A 27,395-nucleotide genomic window follows, 5' to 3' on the forward strand; every position below is an offset into this window, starting at 1 on the left:
AATCATCAAGATAATAGGAGTCAGAAGGACTTAATCCTAGCTCAACCATTTGTCTGTTGTGTGACTCTGAGCAGCTTAACTTGTCTATACCTCAGTTACCTCATCTGTAAAAAGGGGATTAAGATTGTGAGCCCCATGTGGGACAGGGTCTGTGTCCAACCTGATTACCTTGTATCTACCCCAGTGATATTAAGCACATAGTAAGCACTTAAATAATAATGAGGAAAGAGGCAATCCTTGCAGAGAAACACTCTAGCTTCTGGAGTTTGGGAGTTTGGAGGTGACCTTCCGGAGGAGGTCACCTTAATGAATGACGTGCTGATGTCATACAGAACAGAGCTTTATTTCTGGGGTCTTTTTCCCCACCCCAGAGTGGCCAAAGTTCTTAAATCCCAGTCTTGGTGGCATTTAACTCCACAGACTCCTAGTTTATCCATTCATCTCCCTTTGAAGATTTGTCTTGCACCAGTGTTTAATCAATCCATTAATGGTACTTATTGAGTACTTAGTTTGGGTACAATACTGTATTGAGCACTTGGGAGAGTGCTCTCCGTAAACTCACATCCAAAATGTATAATTTCACTGGAAAAATCCCCCCAAATTCACCCATAGCACTCAGACTAAACCAGAATGTTTGTGTCTAAATGAAATGTTTTCCATTAGCCATGTTTAATTCAAAACAAGTCATGTTTTCCCACCCTTGTCATAATGTCATCAGAATTTGTACTATTATTATCAATCAATTGTATTTATTGAGCACTTACTGTGTACAGAGCATTGTACTAAGCACTTGGGAGAGTACAATATAACAGTGTTGTTAAAAATATTCTCCGCCCAAACTAGTTTAGCATCTTGAAGGGGAAACAGACATTAATTTAAATGAAGAAATTACTACTGTGTATGTAAGTGTTGTGGGGCGGGGGGAGTGGTGAATAAGAGTGCAAATCTAAGTATAAGGGTGATGCAGAAGTGAGTGGGAGAAAAGGAAATAGGATCTAGTCTGGTAAGGCCTCTTGGAGGAGATGTACCGTCACAATCCTTGCCCCTCATGGGACTCACAGTCCAAGGGGCAGAGAGATGAGTTAACCTAATTCCCATTTTACAGATGAACAGTCAGAGGCACAGACAAGTGAAGCAACTTGCCCAAAATCACACAGCCACTAGGTCATGCTGACTGGAGGACGATTTCTGAGGGAGGAAATAGAGTCTCCTTCCTTTGAGATCTTTAAGGTCAAGATGAAACTCCCACCCGTGGGTGGGTGACATCTCACCTGAAGACAGGAAGTAACTATCCGGAGGGCCCGCCTAACTTTATTCTATTGTTCTCTTACATTGTTACCATAAGCAGCGTGGCATCGTGGAAAGAGCACGGGTTATTATAGAATCTGAGGGCCCAACTCGGCCAAACATTATTTTAAATGATCCGCGGAGCCAGGGGGAGTGTGTAAGAGACAGCTAGGTGCCATCTCTGCTAGTCCATCAGGAAATGTGGTTCAGAAAACTCGCCATGTAATAGAAGAAATGAAAAAGGTGGTAGTAATAGTAAATGTAGTATATGTTAAGCACTAACTATGTGCCAGGCACTGTACTAAACTGTGGGGTGGATCCCAGACTGAGCCTCTTCCTTCCTCTCCCCCTCGTCCCCCTCTCCATCCCCCCATCTTACCTCCTTCCCTTCCCCACAGCACCTGTATATATGTATATATGTTTGTACATATTTATTACTCTATTTATTTATTTATTTTACTTGTACATATCTATTCTATTTATTTTATTTTGTAGTATGTTTGGTTTTGTTCTCTGTCTCCCCCTTTTAGACTGTGAGCCCAATGTTGGGTAGGGACTGTCTCTATATGTTGCCAATTTGTACTTCCCAAGCGCTTAGTACAGTGCTCTGCACATAGTAAGCACTCAATAAATACGATTGATGATGATGATGATACAAGCAAATCAGGTTGGATAGAGTCCCTGTCCCACATGGGACTCCCAGTCATCTTCCCCATTTTACAGACGAGATCACTGAGGCCCCGGGAAGTGAGGTGACTTGCCCAAGGGCACACAGCAAACAGTTGGTGGGACTAGGATTAGAACCCAGGTCCTTCTGACTCTCAGGCCCAAGCTCTGTCCACTAGACCACACAGCTTACTACCAGTTTCCGTGTTGACACCCATCTCACCACGTGGTTTCCTTTCAAAACATTTCCCTGCTGATGGATGGATGCTCAATGTTATGTGTTAATTGAAAACTCTGTGCCCAAGTGCATTTGTGATTTTTTAGTGGTATTTGTTAAGTGCTTACTACGTGCCAGGCATTGTACTAAGTGCTGTTGCCAATTTGTACTTCCCAAGCGCTTAGTACAGTGCTCTGCACATAGTAAGCGCTCAATAAATACGATTGATGATGATGATGCTGCGGTAGACACATGTTCATCAGGTTAAACACAGTCCATGTTCCACATAGGGCTCACAGCATTAATCCCCATTTTACTGATGAGGTACCTGAGGCACAGAGCAGTGAAGCGATCTGCCCAAGGTCACACAGCAGAAAAGTGGCAGAACTGGGATTATAACTCAGGTGCTTCTAACTCCCAGGCCCGGGTCCTATCACTAGGCCATGATGCTTCTCCCATTCTTAATACTTTTCCCAGGAAGATGTAGTCATTCCCACATACCTACACTTGCTCTACTTGATATTTCTTTAATTAAAAAAATTTTTTCTCAACCTTGACTTCCTTGCATTCTCAAGCTCTCTAGCATCCATGGATGCCTTTAATGTACCAAAAAGACAAAGGCAATTAAGCAGTATATATTATACATTTATTTTGAGTTTGAATTCCACACAGCATGATTATGTTCTATTACTATTGCTGAACACGAGGAGAGGAATGTGTCAAAATAGAACAGATCCCAAAATGATTCGTCGGGACAAGATTTAGGAGCAGTACCCACAAAGAGGAAATTTGTCAAGTTGCCAAAAGTGGGTAGAATCCTTGTGTCTTAATGACCTGAAATGAAATCTACCTTATTGTGTAGCTGTGTAATAATGATATTTATTCAGCTATCATTATGGGTCAAAGCATTATACAAGGCACTAAGGAAGATTCATTCATAAATTAATTCATTCAGTCATAATTATTGAGTGCTTACTGTGTGCAAACCACTGTAGTAAGCACTGGGAAGAGTACAATATAACAAAAAACAGACATCTTAGATAAGGGAGAAGCAGCATGGCTTAGTGGCAAGAGCATGGGCTTTGGAGTCAGAGGTCATGGGTTCAAATCCCGTCTCCACCCCTTGTCAGCTGTGTGACTATGGGCAAGTCACTTAACTTCTCTGCGCCTCATTTCCCTCATCTGTAAAATGGGGATGAAGACTGTGAGCCCCCCTGTGGGACAACCTGATCACCCTGCAACCTCCCCAGCACTTAGAACAGTGCTTTGCACTTAGTAAGCGCTTAATAAATGCTATTATTATTATTATTATTATTATTATTATTATTATAAGGAAGATAAGAATAGTCACATTAGATATGGTTTGTGCCTCACATGGGGCTTACAGGCTAAGTGGGTTGGCGTAGAGGAATGAGGAAAATGTGAATCTGGCCCCACTGAAATGAGAAAAGTGCAATGGTGCTTTTTATAGTTATATCCATTTATACATTTATTGGATCCTGGGAATTTGGTTTCATGTCAATTTGGGGAAGAACTTGTTAAGCTGGTTGTAAAGCATATTGTTCTGATTCATAATGCAGTCGGGAGCAGAGTTTGGGAATGATGCATGCATTGCAAAGTCATCTTTATAGCTCAGACACTATCACTGGGGCTCGTGCATCTCTATATTTAACTTACATTGTTTAACACCAGTATTCATTCAGTGCCACACCGTTGAATCAGTTCTGTGAACATGGAGTGTGTTCTCATTGAAGCAGTAGTAAGATCAGAGAATATTTGGGTGTAAAGGAAAACTGGCACGTGTGATTCCCCTAGCTGCATTAACAGCCTAAAATTGTGCTGACTATTCTGATCATATAGGCATTTACATGTGGTCCAAATTTCCTGTGTGATATCTTTAAGCGCAAATAATTAAGTGATGTACACAGGTTATTGTAGGTTAAAGAAATGCAGTATTCACAATTACATTTTTAACGCTGAAGCTTAGCATGAACAATATTATATTTTAATTTTCAAAGTACAATAATTACTTAAGTTTTTATGAAAAAAATTCACTGAAAAGCCATCCAGCTGGTTTTCTGGAGCAATGTAACTGTGGATGACGAAATCCGCTACAGCTGGAAACTCAACTCTTTTGGATGGTGGAAGGGGAGGTGTTATCCAGAGTCCTAAGAAGGACATTATTTGCAGTTAAAGTGGTTAGCGATCGACTGTACGCTTTGCTGTAAAGGATATTCCCATCCTTTTCTGCGGAAATGACATTGCTCTATAGCATGATAGCTGAGCACCTGCTCCTTGGTGAAGAGATATGGACCTGCAGGGTGGTGAGAACAAATATTTTAAAGACGAAAGTGCAATTTGCTGTAACAGTGGACTATAGGAAGCCCCTGCAGAAGAGTCTCGGTGGGTAGCTGTTTAGAAAAGAGTTGTTCTTCTTGAGTGGGGGCTATATAAAGAGTGGGAGACCAAGAAAAGAGAGACAGGTCCTGTACGTGATAGGATATCCTCTCATGTACCCCATGTAGATCGGAACATTGCTTACACATCAGTCTTTTGGGCTGTAGTTGCATACATGTATAGAATTTCACTGTCAATTGTGACATCTTGGAAAACAAAAGACAGCTGCCTATAGTCACTGGACCGTAGCCACACAGATAGAACCAGCGGCCAAACTTTTGACCAGCTAGAAACTCCTACTCAAAAATGTCTCCGATGAAAGCCGATGAAATCAAAAATCAGAAGATTTTGACTTTAATAGCAATCTGGCAGAAGTTTGCGGCGAGTGAAGTTTGAAACTATTAAAGTGAGGTTTGGGGATTATCGGGGTGCGAGGGAATCTTGATTTAGTCAGGCCCTTCCAGTCACCCAAAATACAGATCATCAAATGCGGATTGTAACTTTTTTTTTTTAATGATCTGATTTCCAATTTGGTTGAGCCGAGACAGCCCTGATAATGGCATCTCAAATCTACATTTGTGATTCGACGGAGATTCTGTTTGTCACAAGGGTCTTCTGATGAGATGTTTCTCGGGATTCATCGTTAGTGGTTGCGGTGCTCTTGGGTGTCTCATCGGGATTTTCACTGCTACTGATGAGGGCCACAGCGCTAAATGACCTTCGCCTGACCTTGCTTTCCAATGGGCTGACACTTTTGGCGGGTGAGACCTTTTCCATCTTGGCGTGATGCTCATGGTACTTCCAGTCTAATTGCTTGGCACTGCAGAAGGGAGCGTATACCTCATTGCTCCCGTCAAATTGCAAGCAATTGACCTTGTAGTATTTTTTCTTCACCTCCAAAACATCATTGAACCTGTGGCCCCATAAAATTTCTCTGGGGATGTAGGAACTTCGGGACTGATGGGAAGTCCCAGTGGAGTCCCCGGTGTAAACGAATGTTACCAAAATCTCAAAGCTATCCTTGGCTACCGCCTTGCGGTCCAGAGCGTACAGCGGGCTGTCGTGGTCGATCTCGTGCACAATGGTCACCGGCGTCACAAGGATGATCTGGTCGTTGACCAGCTTCAAGTCCTTGTACTCCATCGTCATCCTCCCCTGGCTGTCTTCCACCCAGCGGAGAAGCTGAGCCCTCACGGTGCCTTCCACTACATGGTTCGGTCGAAAATCTCCAATCCTCCACATGAGGCAGAGCTTCCCATCCCTCAAGCCTACCAGGGCGTAATAACTGAAGCGGATGGTCTGGGCGCGCTTGCGGGCGGTTGCCATTTTGGCCAAAGCAGCGCCAATGATGAACGTGTCGATGACGCAGCTCAAGATGGATTGGAGGATGACCACCACGACGGCCAGGGAGCATTCTTCGGTCACGCAGCGGTAGCCGTACCCTATGGTCGTCTGGGTTTCCAGGGAAAATAAGAACGCCCCGGTGAAGCTGTGGACGTTATCCACGCAAGGGGTGATTTCCGGATCGTTCAGCAGGTCTCCGTGGTGGAGGGCGATGATCCAGAAGATCAAGCCGAAAACCAGCCAGGACAAGATGTAAGACAGAGAGAAGATCACAAACATATGCCGCCACTTGGTGTCCACCAGGGTGGTGAAAATGTCAACCACGTAGCTCCCCCATTCTCCGAAAATGTGCTTGAAGTACACATTGCAGCTGCCGTCTTTGTGGAGTAATCGCTTTCTTGCTTGTTTCTTCTCGCTCACATCCTGTTCTTGGTAACAGTTTGGCTGCTTGACTTTATTCCCTTCTTCATTTACAACCCGGTAGCTGCTGCCGGGCTGGTGACTCATCTTCCCTCTGGCTACGGAGGACCATCCGGCCAAATTCTGGTTGTGGTGGTCTTGCCGTCCACCAAAATCCTGTCAAAGAGAATGAAAGAGACTATTCAACCATCGACTACCACGCTAGCAGTTTTCCATTTCTAATGTGACTTTTAAACGGCGTCTAAAATAATGCAAATCTAAAGCCGTTATATATACCGTTCCATTTGAGAGATAAGTACACTTAGCATTGATTTTACATTTCACGCCCGACGCTGAGGTCGATCAGTGTCAGAACAAGTACCAGGAAATGATAATAATAATAATAATAATGGCATTTATTAAGTTCTTACTATGTGCAAAGCACTGTCCTAAGCACTGGGGAGGTTACAGGGTGATCAGGTTGTCCCACGGGGGGCTCACAGTCTTAATCCCCATTTTACAGATGAGGTAATTGAGGCACAGAGAAGTTAAGTGACTTGCCCAAAGTCACACAGCTGACAATTGGTGGAGCCAGGATTTGAACCCATGACCTCTGACACCAAAGCCCGTGCTCTTTCCACTGAGCCACGCTGCTTTTCTTTTGGAAAGCTAAAGGACATGGCTGTTGAAAGGTTTCTGAAACATTACAGCTAATCCACACGACTGTGGGCATTTCGAATAAAAGAATGGAAATGTCCAAAATATGAATTACTACTCTTCCACCGGATCCTGATTTTAGAAAGTGCTAAAGAACCAGGTTTTAAACAGTGTTTTTATTTATTCATTCATTCGCATTTATTGAGCGCTTACTGTGTGCAGAGCACTGTACTAAGCATTTGGAAAGTACAATTCAGCAACAGAGACAATCTCTGCTCACAACAGGCTCACAGAAAGCAAGAGAAGAGCAAGAAAAAAAAAGGCGAGGGGAATCCAAATATTGTGCATAAGATCCTTTGGTAGACTTTTTGTAATACTCAGCTAAATTTTTTTTTTCCCCAAGAGTATACCCTTGTCCCTTATTAGTGACTAATTCCCTCATTACTCAGTTGGATAAAAAAGAAAGAACTTGAAATATGAGCTCTAAATTAGGACAGTAATGTAACTTACACAGAAGTCTGAGGGCTCAGCAGACTCGGGAGCAGATATAAGAAGGAGCTTGTCCGTTTTACAAATCAGCTGCTGCCTCACTCCTCCACCAAATATTTCTTGCTCCTGTTTGCTCCAACTTCCCCAAGGTGACAGCCAGGCGCACCTCATTTAAATGGAACTCATTTTCCCTAACTCCACCTTTATCCTTCTTTGGAAGATTCCCTCCTAACCCCGCCCTGGCGTCCTTGCTCAGCAAGGTGTAAAATTGCTTTTGCCATTGTTTAATCCCAGCCACCAGTTGTTTGACACAGCCACAACTTCACTTCCCCACCAGTCAGGAGGAGAAGATGCTGCCAGCGTTGCTAATTATCTTCCTTTCCTAAAAGGGGGCTCAGAGGCTTTAATCCAAGGCCCTCACGGGGGCTGATTCCAGAAAGGTTGATGAGGCATCCTGGGTAAAGTATTTTCAGTTTTCTCCTTGCAGATGCAAGAGCAGGATCTATTGAAGATATTGAGGTGAGGGGCGTGTGTGCCTGGATGCATGTGTGTACATTTTACCTTTTAAGAGCAACAGCGAGGAGAGCCAGTGTTTTGGGTTTGAGATGAAAGCTTCTACTGCTGAATTTCAGATAAGCAGACACCCTAACCGCACCTCTTAAATCGCTCATTCCTGTCCTTCCCAAATCTCCGGCAGCTCGGGGTGGTTGGGGACAGGGAGGGGTCAGTGGTCTGGAAATCCAGGAAGTCCCTGAACTACACTAGAATATCAAGTCTGATTCTTTCTCCGAGAAGGCCATCTCTTGCCCTCCTTTCAGCAACCTGAACTTTTAGAGCAAGGAAAGTCCTAGCGCTGGAGTGACTGACAAAGCCCTGAGAGGGTTAACATGCACCTCCAGAGAGGAATCAGCTTTCTCCTATTTCATGGCGGGGATTAAACCCATTGTGTAATAAACATATTGTTTGATGGAAAGCTTGTATGGGTTGGATTGAGCTTTACAGTTTGAAAACCTCCGTTTCAGCCAAGAACCTGCTGGGACCCACACAAAAGGGATTTGAAACAGGTTCTCGGTTGTCACACTGTCCCCTCCATTTGCGCTAAGCATGGAGGCATGGAAGATGTGGGTTGCTTAAAAGCAAGGAAAACTGTGCATGGATTTCCTAAGGACTTAGGGAGCTCGGCCCCCAAAAACGTTCCGGACATCCGTTTCATCCATATCATGAATCGGGCTCATTCTTTCCTGGCCTCCAAGTGACATCTTAAAAGCATTAAAACCCATTGCATTATTTAAGGAACCCGCCCCCATTATATGATGTGTGAAAACGAATTAGCACGTCATCAAAGGCCAATGTGATTTGAAATAAAAAACATACTCCCGAGTTATAATTGTTTTCATGCTGATTGGTTTCCACAGTAGCTCCTTAAAGACACTGCAAATATGGGAGCCCGAGAAGAAGAAAACAGTTCATAAATCAAGCGCTACTGTTCTACTAGGCTCTCTTACACTGCCAACAGAAGATCCTCTTATTGTAAATTCTACTCGGATGTCTTAAGCATGACGCAAACACATAAAACTATGTCTATTGGAGCTTTGCTAATCAATGAGTTTGGATTTCACCTACAAACCGCCAAGCTCCAGGATCTGAACAGATGTAGATGCTGGTTTCCACATGGTTTCACTCATTTAGTAGTCTGCTATTTTCTTGCCGCGTGAACTTGGGCAAGTCACTTCACTTTTCTGTGCCTCAGTTCCCTCATCTGAAAAATGGGGATTCATTCCCTGGTCTCCTTCCTACTTAGACTGTGAGCCCCATGTGGGACCTGGTCATCTGGTATCTACCTCAGTGCTTGACATATACTAAGTGCTTAATAAATGCCATTATTTTTCTTATTATCATCATTATTAATTGTGTGTGCCAAGCCCTGTAGGATGTTGCTTGGAGAGTAAAATAAAAGGGAAAGAAGTGGTCTCTGTCCTAGGAGATCTCCCCTATCAATCAATAGTAATTTTTCAGCACATGCCGTGTGCAGAGAACAAATCCTTGGGAGAATACAATAAGCAGAGTATGAGTATACAAGATCCCTGCTCTCTAGTTAGGGAGAGAAATGCTTAAATAATTTAAAGCTAGGAAGACAGAAGAAAAAGTGGCCATGTAAATGAGTTAGTATTTAAGGAATAGGGTGCATACGTTGTGTAGAGACGTTTTACAGTCTCAGGCCCATGTGACTTGTATACATAAAGTAGAGGAGGATTCATGATTCATGCATAAATGCTTCAGATAAGCCACATATGAAATAGGAATCCTGCTCCTCTTTTGAATGAACCTCCAAGCCTCTCTGCTCTGGTTAATTACTGGTTTAAATAATAGAGTTGTGATCTCTTTTTGCTGGCCCAAGTCCAGATGCACACTCCCTGTGTCAACTCTTTCCCTCTTTTAGCTTTTTCACGTTTTGAGTCTCCAAGGGGTTTGATTAATCAAGGATAAAGTTGGATTCCTTTAAGTTTCAGAGCTCTTGGAAAGATCAAAAGCCACGGACACAGAATGCTTCCAACGAGGAGCCAAAAAGCCAATACTTCCTAATTAGACAGTGAGCCCCACGTGGGCTAGAAAATGGGCCCACCCAATTGCCTTGTATCCACCCTAATGCTTAGCACAGTGCTTGGCACATAGTACGGGCTTAACAAATAGCAAAATCATCATTGTTATTATACAGACTTTTGTCAAGTTGATCAGAGTTCAGTTTGTCACTAGAGGTCTGAAAGAACCAATGGTTTACCTTTTTCTACAACTACTCTAAGAATCACTGATAAAATGGTTTTCTGCCCTCAGGAGGATCCTGTTATATGAGATTTTTTTTTTCCTCATTGTTGTCATTCTCAAATTTTGGCTGCCTAAGATGATGCAGTGGACAGTGAGATTTTTACTGTTAGTCAATCATAATAACTGAGCACTTACTGTGTGCAAAGCACTGTTCTATGCACTTCTGAAAGTACAATATAACAATAAACGAACATATTCCCTGCCCACAGTGTGCTTACAGGCTAGAGGGGGAGACAGACATTAATACAAATAAATGAATTAAATAAACTGTGGCTTGCCCAAGGTCATGCAGCGTGGCTCAGTGGAAAGAGCCCGGGCTTTGGAGTCAGAGGTCCTGGGTTCAAATCCCAGCTCTGCCAACTGTCAGCCGTGTGACTTTGGGCAAGTCACTTAACTTCTCTGTGCCTCAGTTACCTCATCTGTAAAATGGGGATTAAGACTGTGAGCCCCCCGTGGGACAACCTGATCAACTTGTAACCTCCCCAGCGCTTAGAACAGTGCTTTGCACATAGTAAATGCTTAACAAATACTATTATTATTATTATTATTATTATTATTATTAATGTGGGGCTGGGTTGGAGAGAGAATTGCCATTATTCTTTTATTATGCCATTATTTGCCAACAAATACCATTATTATTGTTATGCAGCAGGCAAGTGACAGTCTGTATTAGAACCCAGGTCCTCTGTCTCCTAAGTACGTGCTTATTCCACTAGGACATGCTGCATAGTAAGTAATGGCAATGGACTTTAGAAAACTATCTCGTGGTAGTTTCCCAAGTCAACTTTTCCCCTTTCTTACTGAAAATGATGAAAATCCCCTGGCATTACCTCAGCGTCCTATATGCTGCAGAAAATCCCAGACAAGTAATAAAGGAGCCCTTGTATGGCCTGCTTATCGATCTCAGCAAACCTCAGATCAAGCAAGCAATCCATTGTATTTATTGAGTGCTTATTGTGTGCGGAGCACTGTATCAATCTTAATTGGGGAGAGTGCAATATAACATATTTGGTAGACACGTTTTCTGCCCACAGTGAGCTTACAGTTTAGAGGGTCTAGGAGCTTGGCCATTCCCCTTGACCCTCACTGAACTGCTGACTTGATTATCGGTTGAAGGAATTGCCGTGTCCTCCCCTGCTACTGTGTGACCTCAGCAAGTCACTTAATGTTTTTGTGCTTCAGTTTTATCATCTGAAAAGTGGGGATTGAATTCTTCTTCTCCCTTCCCTTCAGCATGTGAGCCTCATGTGGGACAGGGACTGTGTCAAATATGTACCTCTTTGTACTTGTTACCTATAGATCTTCCAAGTCAGATCTGTCCGGCATTCATTTTCCCCAAAGAGTGAATCAATCACTGCTTCTCAGGTGTGAACAGTTCAGTTTTTAGAACAGAAATTACCATGGTGCATCTGGCAGAAGGTCTTACCACTTCCTCTTTCTAAACTAGGTGAATTACAAGGATTGTGGGTTTGGAGAGGGAAGGGCACAGGAGTATGGTCGGTGCAGGGAGGGTGTTTCAAAAAACATTTTAGTAATTTAGTAGGATTAAAATGGAGGGTCACAAAATTCCAAGGAGCATTTTCACCCAAATATGATCATTGTGGAGTAGCTCAAAGCCTGGGGAAACTGAGGACTTGATGGGAAATGAATCAGCTGGGACACCGATCTTTGATACGTCTTCCCAAAAGAATCTAGTCACCAAGTCAGTGGCTCCCATCTCTTATGCATGCACACCTGGGGCCAGGACCCAAAGACCTAGTCTAGTTCTCTGCTCAGAGTGTATACTCAGGACTTATTCAAATGGCAGCATGTTGCCATTTGAGTAAAACTTTCTTCTTTATTTAAAGGTAATGTCACAGTCTCAATCTTCTGTGGATGTGTGTATGCATATGTGTGTTTCCATGTTTACACTGTAAACAGAGTGTAGAAGCAGCATTCAGTCACTAGTTCATTCAGTTGTATTTATTCATTCATTCAGTCATATTTATTGAGCATTTACTGTGTGCAGACCTCTGTAGTAAGTGCTTGGGAGCATACAATAAACAGCCCCATTCCCTACCCACAACAAGCTTACGGTCTAGAGGGATAAGCTTATGTCCTAGTGGAAAGAACATGCATTTAAGAGTTCCGATCTCAGCTTTGCCTCTTGTCTGCTGTGCCACCCTGAGCAAGTCACTTAATTTCTCAATCCCTGAGTTACCTCATCTGTAAAATGGGCAATAAGACTGTGATCCCTATATGGGGCAAGGAGTGTGTCTCTGATACCAACCACAGTGCTTAGTACAGTACCAGGAGCATAGTAAGTGCTAAGCAAATCCCTGCCCCCCACCCAAACCCCCCAAATGAAAAACCCACCTAATCCCAGCTCCAATCAATCAACCTTATTTATTGAACATCTACTTTGTAATCTTAGTCACGCTCCCTTCTGCGTTGCCCTGACTTGCTCCCTCTGTTCTTCCCCACTCCCAGCCCCACAGCACTTATGTACAAGTGTGCTTGAGATTATGCCCGTGTAAGTGCAGTAAAGTAAAAAAAAACAACAACAAAGTCTTCCAGAATTGCCAGGAAACACCTGGGATTTTGCCAAATCCAGTTGCTGTGCCATGCTACACTGGTTGGGAACCACATTTCTAGATTTTTCTAGAAAGACCCCTGGAGTTTGCAGTACATGCCAATCAGCATCATTTTCCTGGTCAAGTCCATCAGCTTTAAATAACTAAGACCACCAGGCCTCTTCAAACGAATTGACCCTTTTCTAAATGCGTTGCGTCTAGTGCCGTATGATTAAAAGAAGAGCAGCCAAAGATCAATTCTGAATGATTTTTGTGCTTTCCTGCACGAGCCCGATTTCACTTCTGGATTGCTTTTTTTCTCTACCTTTTACTTAGATAATATTATGGGACCCCAGACGTGAGCCCATTGTTGGGTAGGGACCGTCTCTATATGTTGCCGATTTGTCCTTCCCAAGTGCTTAGTACAGTGCTCTGCACACAGTAAGCGCTCAATAAATACGATTGAATGAATAAATGAATGAATGAACTGCAATTTTTTTAAATTTTAATGTCTGTCTTCCCACCTCTAGAATGTAAGCTAATTGTGGGCAGGGAATGGGTTTGTTTATTGTTGAATTGTACTTTCCCAAGTGCTTAGTACAGTGCTCTGCATACAGTCAATGCTCAATAAATGATTGAATAACTGAATGAATGACTGTAAGCTCACTGTAGGCAAGGAATGTGTTTACAAACTCTTGTTATATTGTGTTCTCCTAGTGCTCTGCACACAATAAGCACTCAACAGATATCATTGTTACTCTGGCACAATGCCTTACTGTTTTTGTATGAGTTGATTTTGTATTCTTATAGGTCCTTCTTTTCTTTTTGCTGCCTCTAATCCCCCCTCCCAACCTTGTTATTCATAACGTTAATATTTGTGGTATTTTTAAGCCCTTACTATGTGGCAAGCATTGTATTACGCCCTGGGGTAGAAACATTCAGCTCAGACACAGTCCCTGTTTTCCATGTGGGTCTCACAGCCTAAGGGGGAGAGGGAGAACTATATTTAATTTCCATTTTACAGATGAGGACTCTGAGGCACAGAAAAACTAAATGATTTGCCCAAGGTCACACAGCCGGCAGATTGGATATCCCCAGGGACCATGTCTATTGTCATCCATGTGTGTTTCCCCAGTGCTTAGTACAATGCTTTCTACACAATAGGCACTTCATTAATATTATTAGTTCTACTATGAACTGTGTGAAGACCGTAGTAATAAGCACTTTGGAACCTATAATAGCGATGCCTTTCTAATACCTCGTTCAGTCAGGGTGAGCAGTGCATTCTTAAATAGAATTCATTCATTCATTTGTATTTATTGAGTTCTTACTGTTTGCAGAGTGCAGTACTAAGCCCTTGGGAGAGTACAGCAGAACAACAGACAGAAACATTCCCTGCCCCAAATGAGCTTACAGTCTAGGGAGGGGAGACAGGCCCTAGGATGCCAACAGAAAAGGCATTTTCCACAAAAACAAAAGTACTATAAATGAGCCAATATCATCTTATTATGATCTTTATTATTTTTCTGGTATTAGTTAAGTACTTACTATTTGTGAAGCACTAGGGTAGGCACAAGATATTCAGGCTGGTTACAGTCCCTGTCCCTCTCGGGGCACACAGGAGGTAGGAGGGAGAACAATCAATCAATCGTATTTATTGAGCGCTTACTGTGTGCAGAGCACTGTACTAAGCGCTTGGGAAGTACAAGTTGGCAACATATAGAGACGGTCCCTACCCAGCAGTGGGCTCGCAGTCTAGAAGTGGGCTCACAGTCTAGAACAGAACAGGTATTGAATCTCCACTTGGCAGTTTTCTCAGCCGAGGCACTGAGAAGTGACTTGCCTAAGGTTACACACCGGGCAGTGGCAGAGGCAGGATTAGAACCCAGATCCCCTGGCTCCAAGACCTGTGCTTTGTCCACTAGAGCATGCATTTTGAAGAAAATGGGACTAGTGAGGAAAGAAGGGGTATCCTACTATCAGCAAGGTGGGGGTTGATTTGGACTTGTAGTGGTGATTGGATGCACTGAGTCATCCATGCTCTCGTGAGCTTCCCATATGATAATAGAAGGCATTGAGATCCAGCCCTTAATGGTAGTAAGTGTAGTCTGTGGACCTTGGTCAGAAAACCTGTCTGCGTGTTTTGTTTTGTTGTCTGTGTGTTTTGTTTTGTTGTCTGTCTGCCCCTTCTAGACTGTGAGCCTGTTGTTGGGTAGGGACCGTCTCTATATGTTGCCAACTTGTACTTCCCAAGTGCTTAGTACAGTGCTCTGCACACAGTAAGCACTCAACAAATACGATTGATTGATTGAAGTTGCCAACTTGTACTTCCCAAGCACTTAGTACAGCGCTCTGCACACAGTAACTGCTCAATAAATGTGATTGAATGAATGAATGAAAATATTGAAGCCAAGATCTTATTTGAAACATCATTTTTTGTTTTGTTTTTATTGGGAATTGCTTTGCTTTGCTTCTCCCTGTTTCCAAAGTCTAACTTGGACTGGGTTCTGGGTTCAAATGGAGACAAACTTTATCTCTTTTCCTTTGACGTTTGACAGGGAGCACTCCCTGTCATAATGATGACTAGGGCAACCAAGATGTAGTCCAGAAACAAAGGAATCCAGCAACACGAAGGCTGTCACTTTCATGAGACAGATCAATGTTTTAAAATTAGAATTTTTTTATGGTATTTGTTAGTGCTAACTATATGCCAGGGACTGTACAAAGCACCGGGTAGATACAAGCTAATCAGGTTGGACATAGTCCCTGTCCCACGGGGGGCTTACAATCGTAATCTCCATTTTATGGTTGAGGTGACTGAGGCCCAGAGAAGGGAACTGAGGTACCCAAGGTCACACAGCAGAGAAGTAGCAGAGCTGGGATTAGACCCCAGGTCCTTCTGAATCCAATGGGGCTTTCTGGGAATCAACCAAGGGGATCTTTTTTTTTTTTTAAGGCAGTATCTCTTTAAGCAGATCCCCATGAAATGTTTTAAATAAACGTCAGTTCCTGTCATGCCCGATATGATGCTATTTTCCGTTGATTCCGTAGGTGACTAGGGGTGATTTGGGGTTGAATAATAATTCAGTCAACAGGCGGGCTGTCAAATATTAACCAAAACAATGGGAAGCCCCAGTTCCAAAATAGTCTGTTCTGAGAATCAAATTAAATCAGAAAGAAAACAAGTTTCAATTTGACTCCAGAATCTGGTCTCCTTTTGCCCTGGTTCCTGCTGTACCCAGTGGACTTCATTCTAGCGGAGGTTTACCTTTCATATCCCAGTTTTCTGTCACTCATTTGAAGGCTAAGAAACATTTCCAGCTTTTATCCTAACGGAATTGTGTAGTTTTGGATGACTTTCTATGTGGAAGGAGGGAGTGGAGAGGAGAATGAAATGTAACATACTGGATCACTGAGAGCTCTTTTGGAATGGATTCTATTCCGGATTGGCCCTTTTCATTAATTTACCGCTGAAAAAAATTGCAGTTCTAAATTTAGGAACCCGACCTCTACATTGTCTAACTCCTAGATAAGGGGTTCTCTGTCTTCTGAGCATCAGAATTAGGCGATGATAGCTGAAAAGTCTTGATCAACTTTACATTATGCCTGAAAATCATAATAATAATTATGGTATTTGTTAAGAACATATGCTGCATCAAGCACTGGGCCGAGAGTGGAGGTAGATAGGAGAAGATAGGCCCTCAGGCTCTAGAGGGAGAACAGAGATCACTTTTTGCACCTTTAGAGACCAGTTTACTCTAATCCAATTCCAGAGCAGCCAGAGTGTCCGTTTCTGCCTAGTAATGGGACTTTTTCAAGCTCTCACTATGTGTCAAGCATCGTATGGGATAAAGGTCACGGGACTATCCTCCATTTTACAAGTGAGGAAACTGAGGTCCTGGGAAGTTAAGGGACTTGCCCAGTGTCACAAAGCAGGTGAGTAGCAGAGCCAGAATTTGAACCCATGTCTTCTTGTGTGCTTCCCACTATCCCACTCTGCGTGGGACTCTTAAATTGGTTCCAGGCTCTTGCAGACATCCCACCATCCATTCTGAGGTGTCTGGAATTCATTATTCTGCTAGATTGCCCCCATGATGCGTCTGTAGCGTCACTCCAGACAAAGGCAGATTGCTGGCCTCATCTCAATCAATCAATCTATTGGTCGTATTTTTTGAGCACTCACTGGGGGCCAAGCACTGTACTAAGCTACTGGGAGAGTTTTATATAACAAAGTTGGTAGATGTGTCTCCAGCCCACAACGGCCTTAGAGTCTAGACTCACGTGGGCATCTGGAATTTGAGGGGATTCCCTCTTTAGTAAGCGCCACAACAACTATAGCAGTGATGCTTACTCCCCTTTGATTGGGTTTCCTCTCCTATCTCCTTCCACCCCCTCGCCCCTCATTCCAAATGGCTGCAGAGGCAGTTCGGTGCTGGTCCAGCATCCATCAGTCCATCAACTGTATTTACTGAATGCTCGCCGTCAGCAAAGCACCGTACTGAGTGCACGGGGAAGTGTCGAGTGGAATTAGCAGACGTGATCCCTGCTCTCAAGGAGATTACCATGTAACGGGGAGACAAGAACTAGAATAAATTGCAAGCAAGGGAAGCAACCCCTAGAGAGATTAGGTATATAAGTGTTGGGGAGGGGCTGGGAGGAGTGAGTTACTATGTTCTTAGAGGGGGAGGAGGCGAAAGCTTAAGTAACTCAGGAGCAAGGGAAAAATAGGATGAGGAGAGGAGAAATTAGTCAGGGAAGGCTTCCGGGGGAAATGTCATTCTAATACTGCTTTGAAGACAGGGAGAGTATTGGTCCGTGGAATGTGAAGAGGGAGGAAATTCCAGGAAGGAGTGAAGGAACGATGTCGTGCGTAGGATAGTGGATGCAGCACAGGCCTGGGAGAACCCATGGAAGGCCATGGGTTCTAATTCCGGCTTTGCCACTTGTCTGCTGTGTGACCTTAGGCAATTCACTTAACCCCTCTGTGCCTCAGTTACCTCATTTGCAAAATGGGGATTAAGACTGTGAGCCCCACATGGGACAAAGGACTGTATCCAACCCAATTTGCTTGTTTCCACCTCAGAGCTTAGTATGGTGCTAATTATTATTGTTATTATGTTCTTAATACAATGCCCTGCACACAGTAAGGGCTCAATAAAAACAATTAATTGCCGAGGTAGATGAAAGCGAGGCACTATAAGCACCTATTTACATAACTATAAATTACATATCATAAATTATTCACTTATATTATCTGTCTCTCCCCTCTAGACTGTGAGTTTGCTATGGGCAAGTAATGTGTCCTCCAATTCTGTACTTAGAACAGTGCTCTGCATATGACCAGCACCCAGTAAATACCATCAAGGATGATGATGATGATGATGAATATGAACTGGTTTTTTGATGGAAAGCTCTCAGCCATTTCATATTTTTGATTTGCAGATCCTCAATTCATAAGGCTTGTTCACTCCTGGTCTAAGACACTTCAGTCTAACGCTACTTTTTCCTTTTCTTGTTTGAATTCCTCATCAGAAATGGGAAACTCCGTAAATCAGGGACCGTTACCATGGGCTCTATACTTTGTAAACTGTCAAAAAAATAAAAATGATCCCCGAGAGGAGTCAGGGATTGATGATTGTGATGAATGATATTCTAGTCCCCATATTTGTCTGACATGAAACATCTCTGTGCCATACACTTATTAATTCATTCAAGAACAAAACACATTTCTCATTAGATAATCTTTGCAAATGCCTTATGAGGAACAACTCAACTTTTCACTGAAAGACAAGAATCTTTGTCATCGAGTGCTGTGTGCAATTGATAAATCCTTCTTGACTGACTGATTTATGCCTCCCATTTTATCCCCAGGGATCCCAAAATGCAAAGTATATGATCAAGGTGATTTTACTGTCCTCCTCTTTGGAGAAATCCTGGAATTTATTAAGCAGCTGCACAGCAACTTTGATGGACAAAGTGAAGGACAGGAAATTAAAATTAACCCTTTAACTGAAATAACAAGAACGGGAGCGAGATTTTGGGAACTGTAATTTTTCTAGGTGGTTGAGAGTGGGCCCGGAAAAATGGGTCCATATTCTTTATAAACAACCTTCCTGACCAAGTGCTTAGTATAGTGCTTATCACACAGTAATCAATCATCATCATCATCATCATCAATCGTATTTATTGAGCGCTTACCATGTGCAGAGCACTTGGGAGCACTAAGCGCTTGGGAAGTACAAGTTGGCAACATATAGAGACGGTCCCTACCCAACAGTGGGCTCACAGTCTAGAAGGGGGAGACAGAGAACAAAACAAAACATATTAACAGAATAAAATAAATATAATAGATATGTACAAGTAAAATAGAGTAATAAATATGTACAAATACATATACATATACATATATACACATATATACATATATACATACAAACATATATACATATACAGTAAGCACTCAATAAATATGATTGAATGAATGAATGAGTAAATGAATGACCAGTGATTATGGCTGTAATTAAATGACGATGATGATGATGATGGCATTTGTTAAGTGCTTACTATGTGCGAAGCACTGTTCTAAGCGCTGGGGAGGATACAAGATGATCACGTTGTCCCACGTGGGTCTCACAGCCTTAATCCTCATTTTATAGATGAGGTAACTGAGGCTCAGAGAAGTTAAGTGACTTGCCCAAGGTCACATAGCAGACATGAGTGGGACCAGGATTAGAACCCATGACTTCTGACTCCAAAGCCTGTGCTCTTTCCACTGAGCCACGCTGCTTCTCTAAATCCCAGTTCAGTTCAGGGGCACAGGTTTCATCAAGATTCTGGGCTCTGCATTCAAAGTTGGCTCAATAGGTCACGTTGCTGAGTTGTCAAAAAAACTGTAATAATAACTGTTACTAGTTACGTGTTGACTACATGCCAAGCACTGTATTCATTCATTTATATTTAATGAGCACTCACTGTGTGCATAACACTGTACTAAGCGCTTGGGAGAGTACACTATAACAAGAAACAGACTCAGCCCCTGCCCACAACGAGCATACAGTCTAATGAGGATAGATACAAAATAATCATCACATTGGAAGGCTCTATTTTCATCTGTATTCCTACAATTTGTTGATCACTTCTCTTGAGATGGCAACCAGAGGTGAGCTGGCTGAAATTATCATCCCAGACAGGTTTCTTTTACTCTCCGTTGGAAGCATGCTCAATCAAAAAATAAAAAACTAAATCAGGGAAACTGCATTGCTAATTTTTACACTCTGTTCTCATAAAAAAGAAAATCTTCCAAAGGGAGAAATTAAAAGAAGCTTAGAATAAGCTGGACTGAGAATTGTGCAAAGAATGATGCTTTGGGGATGACAAATGCTAAACCTCAATAAAGGGAGAGTAGACATAAACTACCAATATAAGAGCATTTATTAAAAACCTTTAAAAGGCAGACAAAAATAGCCCAAAACAGCAGACAGTCACACAGACTTTCAAGTCAGGCAATGGGGCTGTAATTTGTGTTGGAACGACTCACAGAACCAAATACGGTGACATTTAATTCATCTAAGTAAAACCAGATCTCAGTTAAAGTAAAAGGAAAAAAGCGAAAGGATTTGGCCACTTGAGGCCAATGGGAGAACTGATGAAAGCATTTGGTAATGGATCAGATACCAGGGTTAGGATGAAATAAGGATCTAGCACACCATTTTTTCCCCCTTTAAATACAAATTATATCCCTAAACTGCTAAATCTGTCCTTAGTCAAGAGAGGAAAGTATGCACATTTATTTGAGGATTTTGCATTCATTGTGCTTTATGTCTTCTAGAAAGAATAAACTTTATAGGGTTCTTAGATAACAATAGTAATAACAATAATGGCATTAGTTCATTGTGTCCTATGTGCCAGGCACTGTACTGAGGTCATACACAGTTTCCTCGTCTGTAAACTGGAGATTAAATACCTGTTCTCCCTCTTACTTAGACTGTGAGCCCTTTGTGGGACAGGGACCGTGTCTGACCTGATTATCTTGTATCTCTCCTAGCCTGACACTGCTTGACTTAAATTGAGTGCTTCGGTAATACCATTATTGTTATTATTGTCATTATTATCATCTTAGTAAGTAGACACTTTTAAGGACATTTCCTTAGAATAAATATGATTGATTCCCTTCAGTTGTTCCTATTTTTTTTGCAAGAGCCCACAGACTCTAAGGCAGGCATTTGGATGATACAAAGAGGATGCCTGAAAAATAATTTGTATATATTTTGTAGGATATTGCTACCAATATTGTTAAGTACATCAGAGAGAGACCAGATTTTAGGTTTGTCCACCTGCTGTTCCAACTGCCCCTCAAGAAAGAATTTTCTGGAGCATCATTGGGAACCTTTCATCATCATCATCATCATCAATCGTATTTATTGAGCGCTTACTGTGTGCAGAGCACTGTACTAAGCACTTGGGAAGTACAAGTTGGCAACATATAGAGACAGTCCCTACCCAAAAGTGGGCTCACAGTCTACAAGGGGGAGACAGAGAACAAAACCAAACATACTAACAAAATAAAATAAATAGAATAGATTTGTACAAGTAAAATAAATAATAAATAATTTCCTGCTGAGGGCATTCTGGGGTTTTGAACTCCTTGCGATAGATGTCTGAAGGGTTGAAGGTGCACTTTGTATCACATCTGGGGGTTGCTCAACAACAGACAGATTTATAGGTGTGTCCACCCATCAGATACCATCTCGGGGATCCATTCAGAGGAAGCAACCTGTGGGCAACCCGAAAAGCGGCGCTTTCAACCGGTGGAATGTGACCAAAGACTGTCGCCTCCTTGGGCCTTTGTACTTTAGCAAAGGCATAGACTTAGTGCGTACCCACCTCGACTACTGAGGAATGCAAAGTGCGATGGCTCATTGATGAATCAATCACAAGGGACGGGTCCCAAGTGGAATTACAGAGCTAATATCGTGCATCATTTCTTTCCAGCTGTGAGTGCCAAAGCTACTTTGATTGGCTGTTAATAATTCCCACAATTTTGGTCTCGGGGAGCAGTTTTTGTAATTGACTGATCGGTTCAAAATAACAAGCACAAAGTAAATTTATGCAAAGCCTTTATGCAGGGACGTCTGACTCAGTCAGACTTCCAGTCTTCCCATTAAACTCTTAGCCCTCTCCTGGGGTTGATGTCTTCCTGTGTGTGTGGGAATACTGGCCCACTGTCTCTTGGACTAGGCAATCTGCTTGGCTGTATGTAGATCATTTAAGACACACATGCAACAATGCACACAGAGAGCATTAGAAGTCTGTAAAAATGCATACAAGCAATGTTGCATGAATGCAGCTAAACGTGAGATAATACAAACGTGCTTGACATGCACGTGTGAAAATACGTGTATTTGTCAGGAAATAACTTCCCTAATCTTTGAAGGTCAAAGTTTTGTTTTATTTAGGGTCCCTGGAAGGCTGAGGGTGAATTTATAAGAGGGTAGAAAATACTCCAGCTGTTATTTTTAAACCGTGGGTGAATCCTTGCACAGTCAAAAGACCAGATACAAAAACCTCCAGGGCGAGATATGGTGGAAGATGTCTTGAGATGATACCTCCATCCTAAACACATTTCAAAGCATGTTAGATTGGGTTTGTAAAAGCTTTTTGCCTTTTTAAGGGCCCTTGACTGGAAAGAACACTGCCTCTTCAATTAGACACATAATAAAAGATCTAGGAGGTTGAGGTGACTCAGTGTGGTCTGTAGGCTGAAGCCTGCATTAGGGCACACCACCCCACTTCTTTCATTCCACCGAATTCACTTTTGTTTTCACTGTAGAGCCGCGGGAGGGTGAATCATCCTGTCAGAAACTGGGTGGTTTTAATTTCCCTCATTGATGGATGCTATAACAATACAGGAAATACAAGTTGGGAAAGGTGCCTCTTTCAACTTAGGTAAGAACTGTTACAAACTCTTGCCTGGTGCATTCTGACTTGGAGCCCCAAATCTCTCCCAGTCAATCAGTCAACCGTGTTTGCTGAGCGCTTACTGTGTGCAAAGCATTGTACTAGCTCTTGGAAGAATACAACAGTTTAACAGTTGGTAGACACTTTCCCTGCCCAAAAGAAGTTTACAGTTAGAGCGGGAGGCAGACTTTAATATGAATAAATATCAACAAAGGTGGAAACAAGTCAAATCTCTGAGGCAGTGGTATAATAATAATAATGGTGTTTGTTAAGCACTTACTATGTGCAAAGCACTGTTCTAAGCCCTGGGGGGATACAGGGTGATCAGGTTGTCCCATGTGGGACTCACAGTCTTCATCCCCATTTTACAGATGAGGGAACTGAGGCACAGAGAAGTTAAGTGACTTGCCCAAAGTCACACAGCTGACAATTGGCAGAGCCAGGATTTGAACCCATGACCTCTGACTCCAAGGCCCGGGCTCTTTCCAGTGAGCCACGCTGCTTCACGCTGCTGGTATTCCAGCTAAGCCCTCAAACAGAAGTGTGGCTGGGTAGAGATTCCAGAATTTAGATGAGAGATAACTGGGGGAATGCACAACGTACAGTAGGCACTCAATAAAGACCACTGATCTGATTGATTGATGGATCAAGTGTACTAAGTAATTCGAAAGCTCAATCCTGCAGATTCTTGCAGAAAAATGCTCTTTGGAATAAGAATGGTAATGCTTATTAAGGGCTGCTATATTAAAAACAACTTGTACTAAAAACTGTAGTAGATGCACTGGGAAGCAGCATAGCCTAGCAGATCGAGCATGGGCCTGGGTTCTAATCCCTGCTCTGTCACTTGTCTACTATGTGACCTTGGGCAAGTCAGTTCGCTTCTCTGTGCCTTACCTTCCTCATCCATGAAATGGGGATTAAGACTGTGAGCCTCATAGGGGACAGGGACTGTGTCCAATGTGATTTGTTTGTATCCACCCCATCATCATCATCATCAATCGTATTTATTGAGCGCTTACTATGTGCAGAGCACTGTACTAAGCGCTTGGGAAGTACAAATTGGCAACATATAGAGACAGTCCCTACCCAACAGTGGGCTCACAGTCTAAAAGGGGGAGACAGAGAACAAAACCAAACATACTAACAAAATAAAATAAACCCCAGTGTTTATGCACTGTATGCACCGAACAAATACCATTATTATTATGTACTTGCCTGCTATGTTATCTGGCGTTGGTCACTTAACTTCTCTGTGCCTCCAGTTCTTCATCTAAAAAAAGATAGTTCAATATTTGTTCTCACTTCCCTTAGACTGTGAGCCCCTGTTGGGTAGGGACTGTATCTGAGTTGGTTATTTTGTGCTTGATACAGTGCTTGGCATATGGAAGGTCCTTAACAAATAGCAAATAGTCTGGAAAATCCTAAGGCCTTCCTTTGCAGTCCTACATTTTGCCGGCAGGGTCAGGTTGGTGGAGAGGGGCCTCTGGGTGCTTGCTGCTAATAATAAAAATTTTGTTACTTGTTAAATACTTACTATGTGCCAAGCACTGTTCTAAACACTGGGGTAGATACAAGTTAAGCAGGTTGGTCACCGTCCCTGTCACACATGGGACTCACTCTTAATCCCCATTTTACAGTTGAGGTAACTGGGGGCCAGAGAAGTGAAATGACTTACCCAGGGTCACATAGCAGACATAGCAGCTGGGATTAGAACCCAGGTCCTTCTGACTCCCAGGACCATGCTCTATCCACTAAACCATGCTGCTCTCTGGCAAGGCTTGAGTCTAGGGCCTTCCTGTATTGAGGCCCTCTTGCTCGTGGCCCCGGTCTGTCTTCCCTGGCTGAACTGTAAATTCCTTGAGGACAAGAATCTGGTCTTCCAACCGCATGCTACCAATCAACCGCAGTTATTGAGTGCTTATTGTGTGCAGAGCAATGTGCTACACATTGGGGAGAGTACTTTACAACAAAATTGTTAAACATGTTCCCTGCCAACGCTGATCGTACAGTCTAGAGGGGAAGACAGATAATACTAATGATGGTATTTGTTAATCACTTACTATATATTGGGCACGGTACTAAGCACTGGGAAAATCTGTGTGTCTGCACCTTACACTAGCTAGTTATTCCTATGTGCTTCAAACAGTGCTCTGCACAGAATAAGCATTCAATAAATATTGTGGATTGATTGGTGGACCTTTATGATGGCGATGATGATCATACAAGATAACCAGATCAGAAGCAGTCCCTGTGCCACATGGAGGCTGCCAATCTTTGACCCACTTCCTCTACTGCAGTTAGAAACAATATCAGGACCATTTTTCTTCTCAGTCCAGTGGTTTGGCACTCTGTAATAGAAAGGATTTTTTCAGTGGAGAGAGGGAATAAACACCAGGTGAGGCTTGGGGGAGAAGGACCATTTATGCTAGATTCTGAAAATTCAGCACAATTCTGCTACTGCTATTCTACTAAAACCAAAAATGCACATCATTGCATTTACAGGCAAAGGGGTTGGTTGGGAAAGGGCATCTTTCTAGCCAAAAAAGAAAAAAATCCCTATATGCCTCAACCTCATCAAAACATCATTATAGATCCATGTAGAATAGGTTCATTCTATGAATCACATATTCAACTGAGGAGCCTTAGGGATTAAAGAAAAAGAAGTTTAAGGCCCCTATGGAAAGAATGTGTTCTGAGCTAAGAATAGAGAGGTTTTTCTTGTGGAGGTCTGTGTCCTGGTCCTCTGAGACATAATCTCCACTTAACTTCTATGTGTGAATTCTCATTAAGAGGGTACTGTTTGGCCTCATTACAGAAAGTAGTTATATATCTGATATCTGTAACAGATGGGAAGCCATTTTGGTCATTCCCTGGCCCTTCTCCCAGATCAACCTGACTCAAAGAGTGATTTAAGAGAAGGTAGGGTATCTTAACTGGCTATTTAGGAGGAATTAAATATTGGAAATGGCTTCTGAGGGGCCTGAAGGAAATTTACGGTACTGATAACTGAACTCCTCTTCCCGCCACAGCCACCTGGATCGGGCAGTGGCTGAAGGTAGCACGGACTCTTCTTCCGCCAGCCCCGCTTTGTCCTGGGAGTGCTGTCAAAGAATTGGTTGGGAGCCCAAATCCTCGGTCTCAGCTGGAGGGAAGGCTTCAGTTCATCTCTTGACACTGGGGTCACCTCCCCCTTTTGCAAGGGCACTAAGCCTCTCCCCATTACGTGTTTCCGTATGAAGGTCAGAGGTCAGCCAGGAGAGGAAAGTCAAAGGGATGTGGAGCCAAAGAGGGTTGCTAGAGGTGGTGGAGGTTTCCCTGTGCATGGTATGTTTGAAATTGCCCTTTATTTCTTAGCTTTACAAAGGAATCCTTCCATTAGTACACAACAACAGCTTAGTTTGATAATAATAATAATAATAATGGTATTTGTTAAGCACTTGCTATGTGCAAAGCACTGTTCTAAGCACTGGGGAGGTTACAAGGTTGCCCCACGTGGGGCTCACAGTCTTCATCCCCATTTTACAGATGAGGCAACTGAGGCACAGAGAAGTTGTGACTTGCCCAAAGTCACAGAGCTGACAAGTGGCGGAGCTAGGATTTGAACCCTTGACCTCTGACTCCAAAGCCTGTGCTCTTTCCTCTGAGCCACGCTGATGCTAACCTGGTAGTCATTTCAAAGAAAGTAAAGATTCTGCTCTAACTTAGGGGTTTTAAAATCCTAGTGTTTTTCAATTGAGAACTCTTTCTATCAGGTTGGAGTGGGTCCAACCTAATTGACTTGTATCTACTCCGTGCTTGACACATATAATAATAATAATAATGATGGCATTTGTTAAGCACTTACTATTTTCCAGGCATTGTACTGAGCACTGGGGGTTAGGGGTAAACAAGAAAATCAGGTTGGACACAGTCCACGTCCCACAAGGGGCTCACAGTCTTAATCCCCGTTTTACAGATGAGAGAACTGAGGTACAGAGAAGTGAAATGATTTGCCCAAGGTCACCCAGCAGACAAGTGTCAGAGCAGGATTAGAACCCAGGTCCTTTTAACTCACAGGCCCAGGCTCTATGCACTAGACCGTACTGCCTCTCTTGTAAGTGCTTAGCTAGCACCATTAATAATTAAGGATTATAAAACAGGTAACCATCTATCTAACCACATTTCTCCTGTAGACTTAAATAAGGCATAGTTGTTCAGGGGCACTGTGGGAATTTCATCTTTTTTAAAAAATCTTATTCACCAGTAACAACCTAAGAAGGAGTAATAGAGCAGTGGCCTAATTCAAAAGGTTCCCAGAAATAATCCACATGGATATTTTATGTTCATTTATCCACTCACTAGAAGTGGAATAAATTCAACTCTGGATCTGGAGCATTGATTCTAGGATCAATAAGGTTCTGAGTTTCAAGTTCTGTGCCTTGAATGTTAAAAAATGTTCACCCCATCCAACCATTGAAACAAAACAGAAAGAACCCTTGTTTATGGGTTCAATGAGTAAGTGGGAGGCAAGTCAGAACATCTCTAACCATTAGAGATTCACGCTTATTTATTCCAAGACCTTTTTTCTTCCCCTAGATCATCTAATCAGATTACTAAATAATGAAATT

The 27,395-nt window shown here is 42.6% G+C and overlaps 1 protein-coding gene across 2 annotated transcripts in view; it reads right to left on the minus strand.

Moving 5' to 3' along the window:
- Window positions 1-4,157: 4,157 nt before the first annotated feature.
- Window positions 4,158-27,395, minus strand: part of KCNJ16 (potassium inwardly rectifying channel subfamily J member 16) — a 52,046-nt gene continuing 28,808 nt past the window's right edge. For both annotated transcript variants that reach the window (XM_038757517.1, XM_038757516.1), the window contains exon 2: window positions 4,158-6,487. In XM_038757517.1, coding sequence (XP_038613445.1) covers window positions 5,138-6,418 — 1,281 coding nt within the window. In that variant the 5' untranslated portion in view covers window positions 6,419-6,487 and the 3' untranslated portion in view covers window positions 4,158-5,137. The remainder of the gene's footprint in view (window positions 6,488-27,395) is intronic.

The sequence above is a fragment of the Tachyglossus aculeatus genome, chromosome 15 (assembly GCF_015852505.1).
Source record: "Tachyglossus aculeatus isolate mTacAcu1 chromosome 15, mTacAcu1.pri, whole genome shotgun sequence".
Taxonomy (NCBI): Eukaryota; Metazoa; Chordata; class Mammalia; order Monotremata; family Tachyglossidae; genus Tachyglossus; species Tachyglossus aculeatus.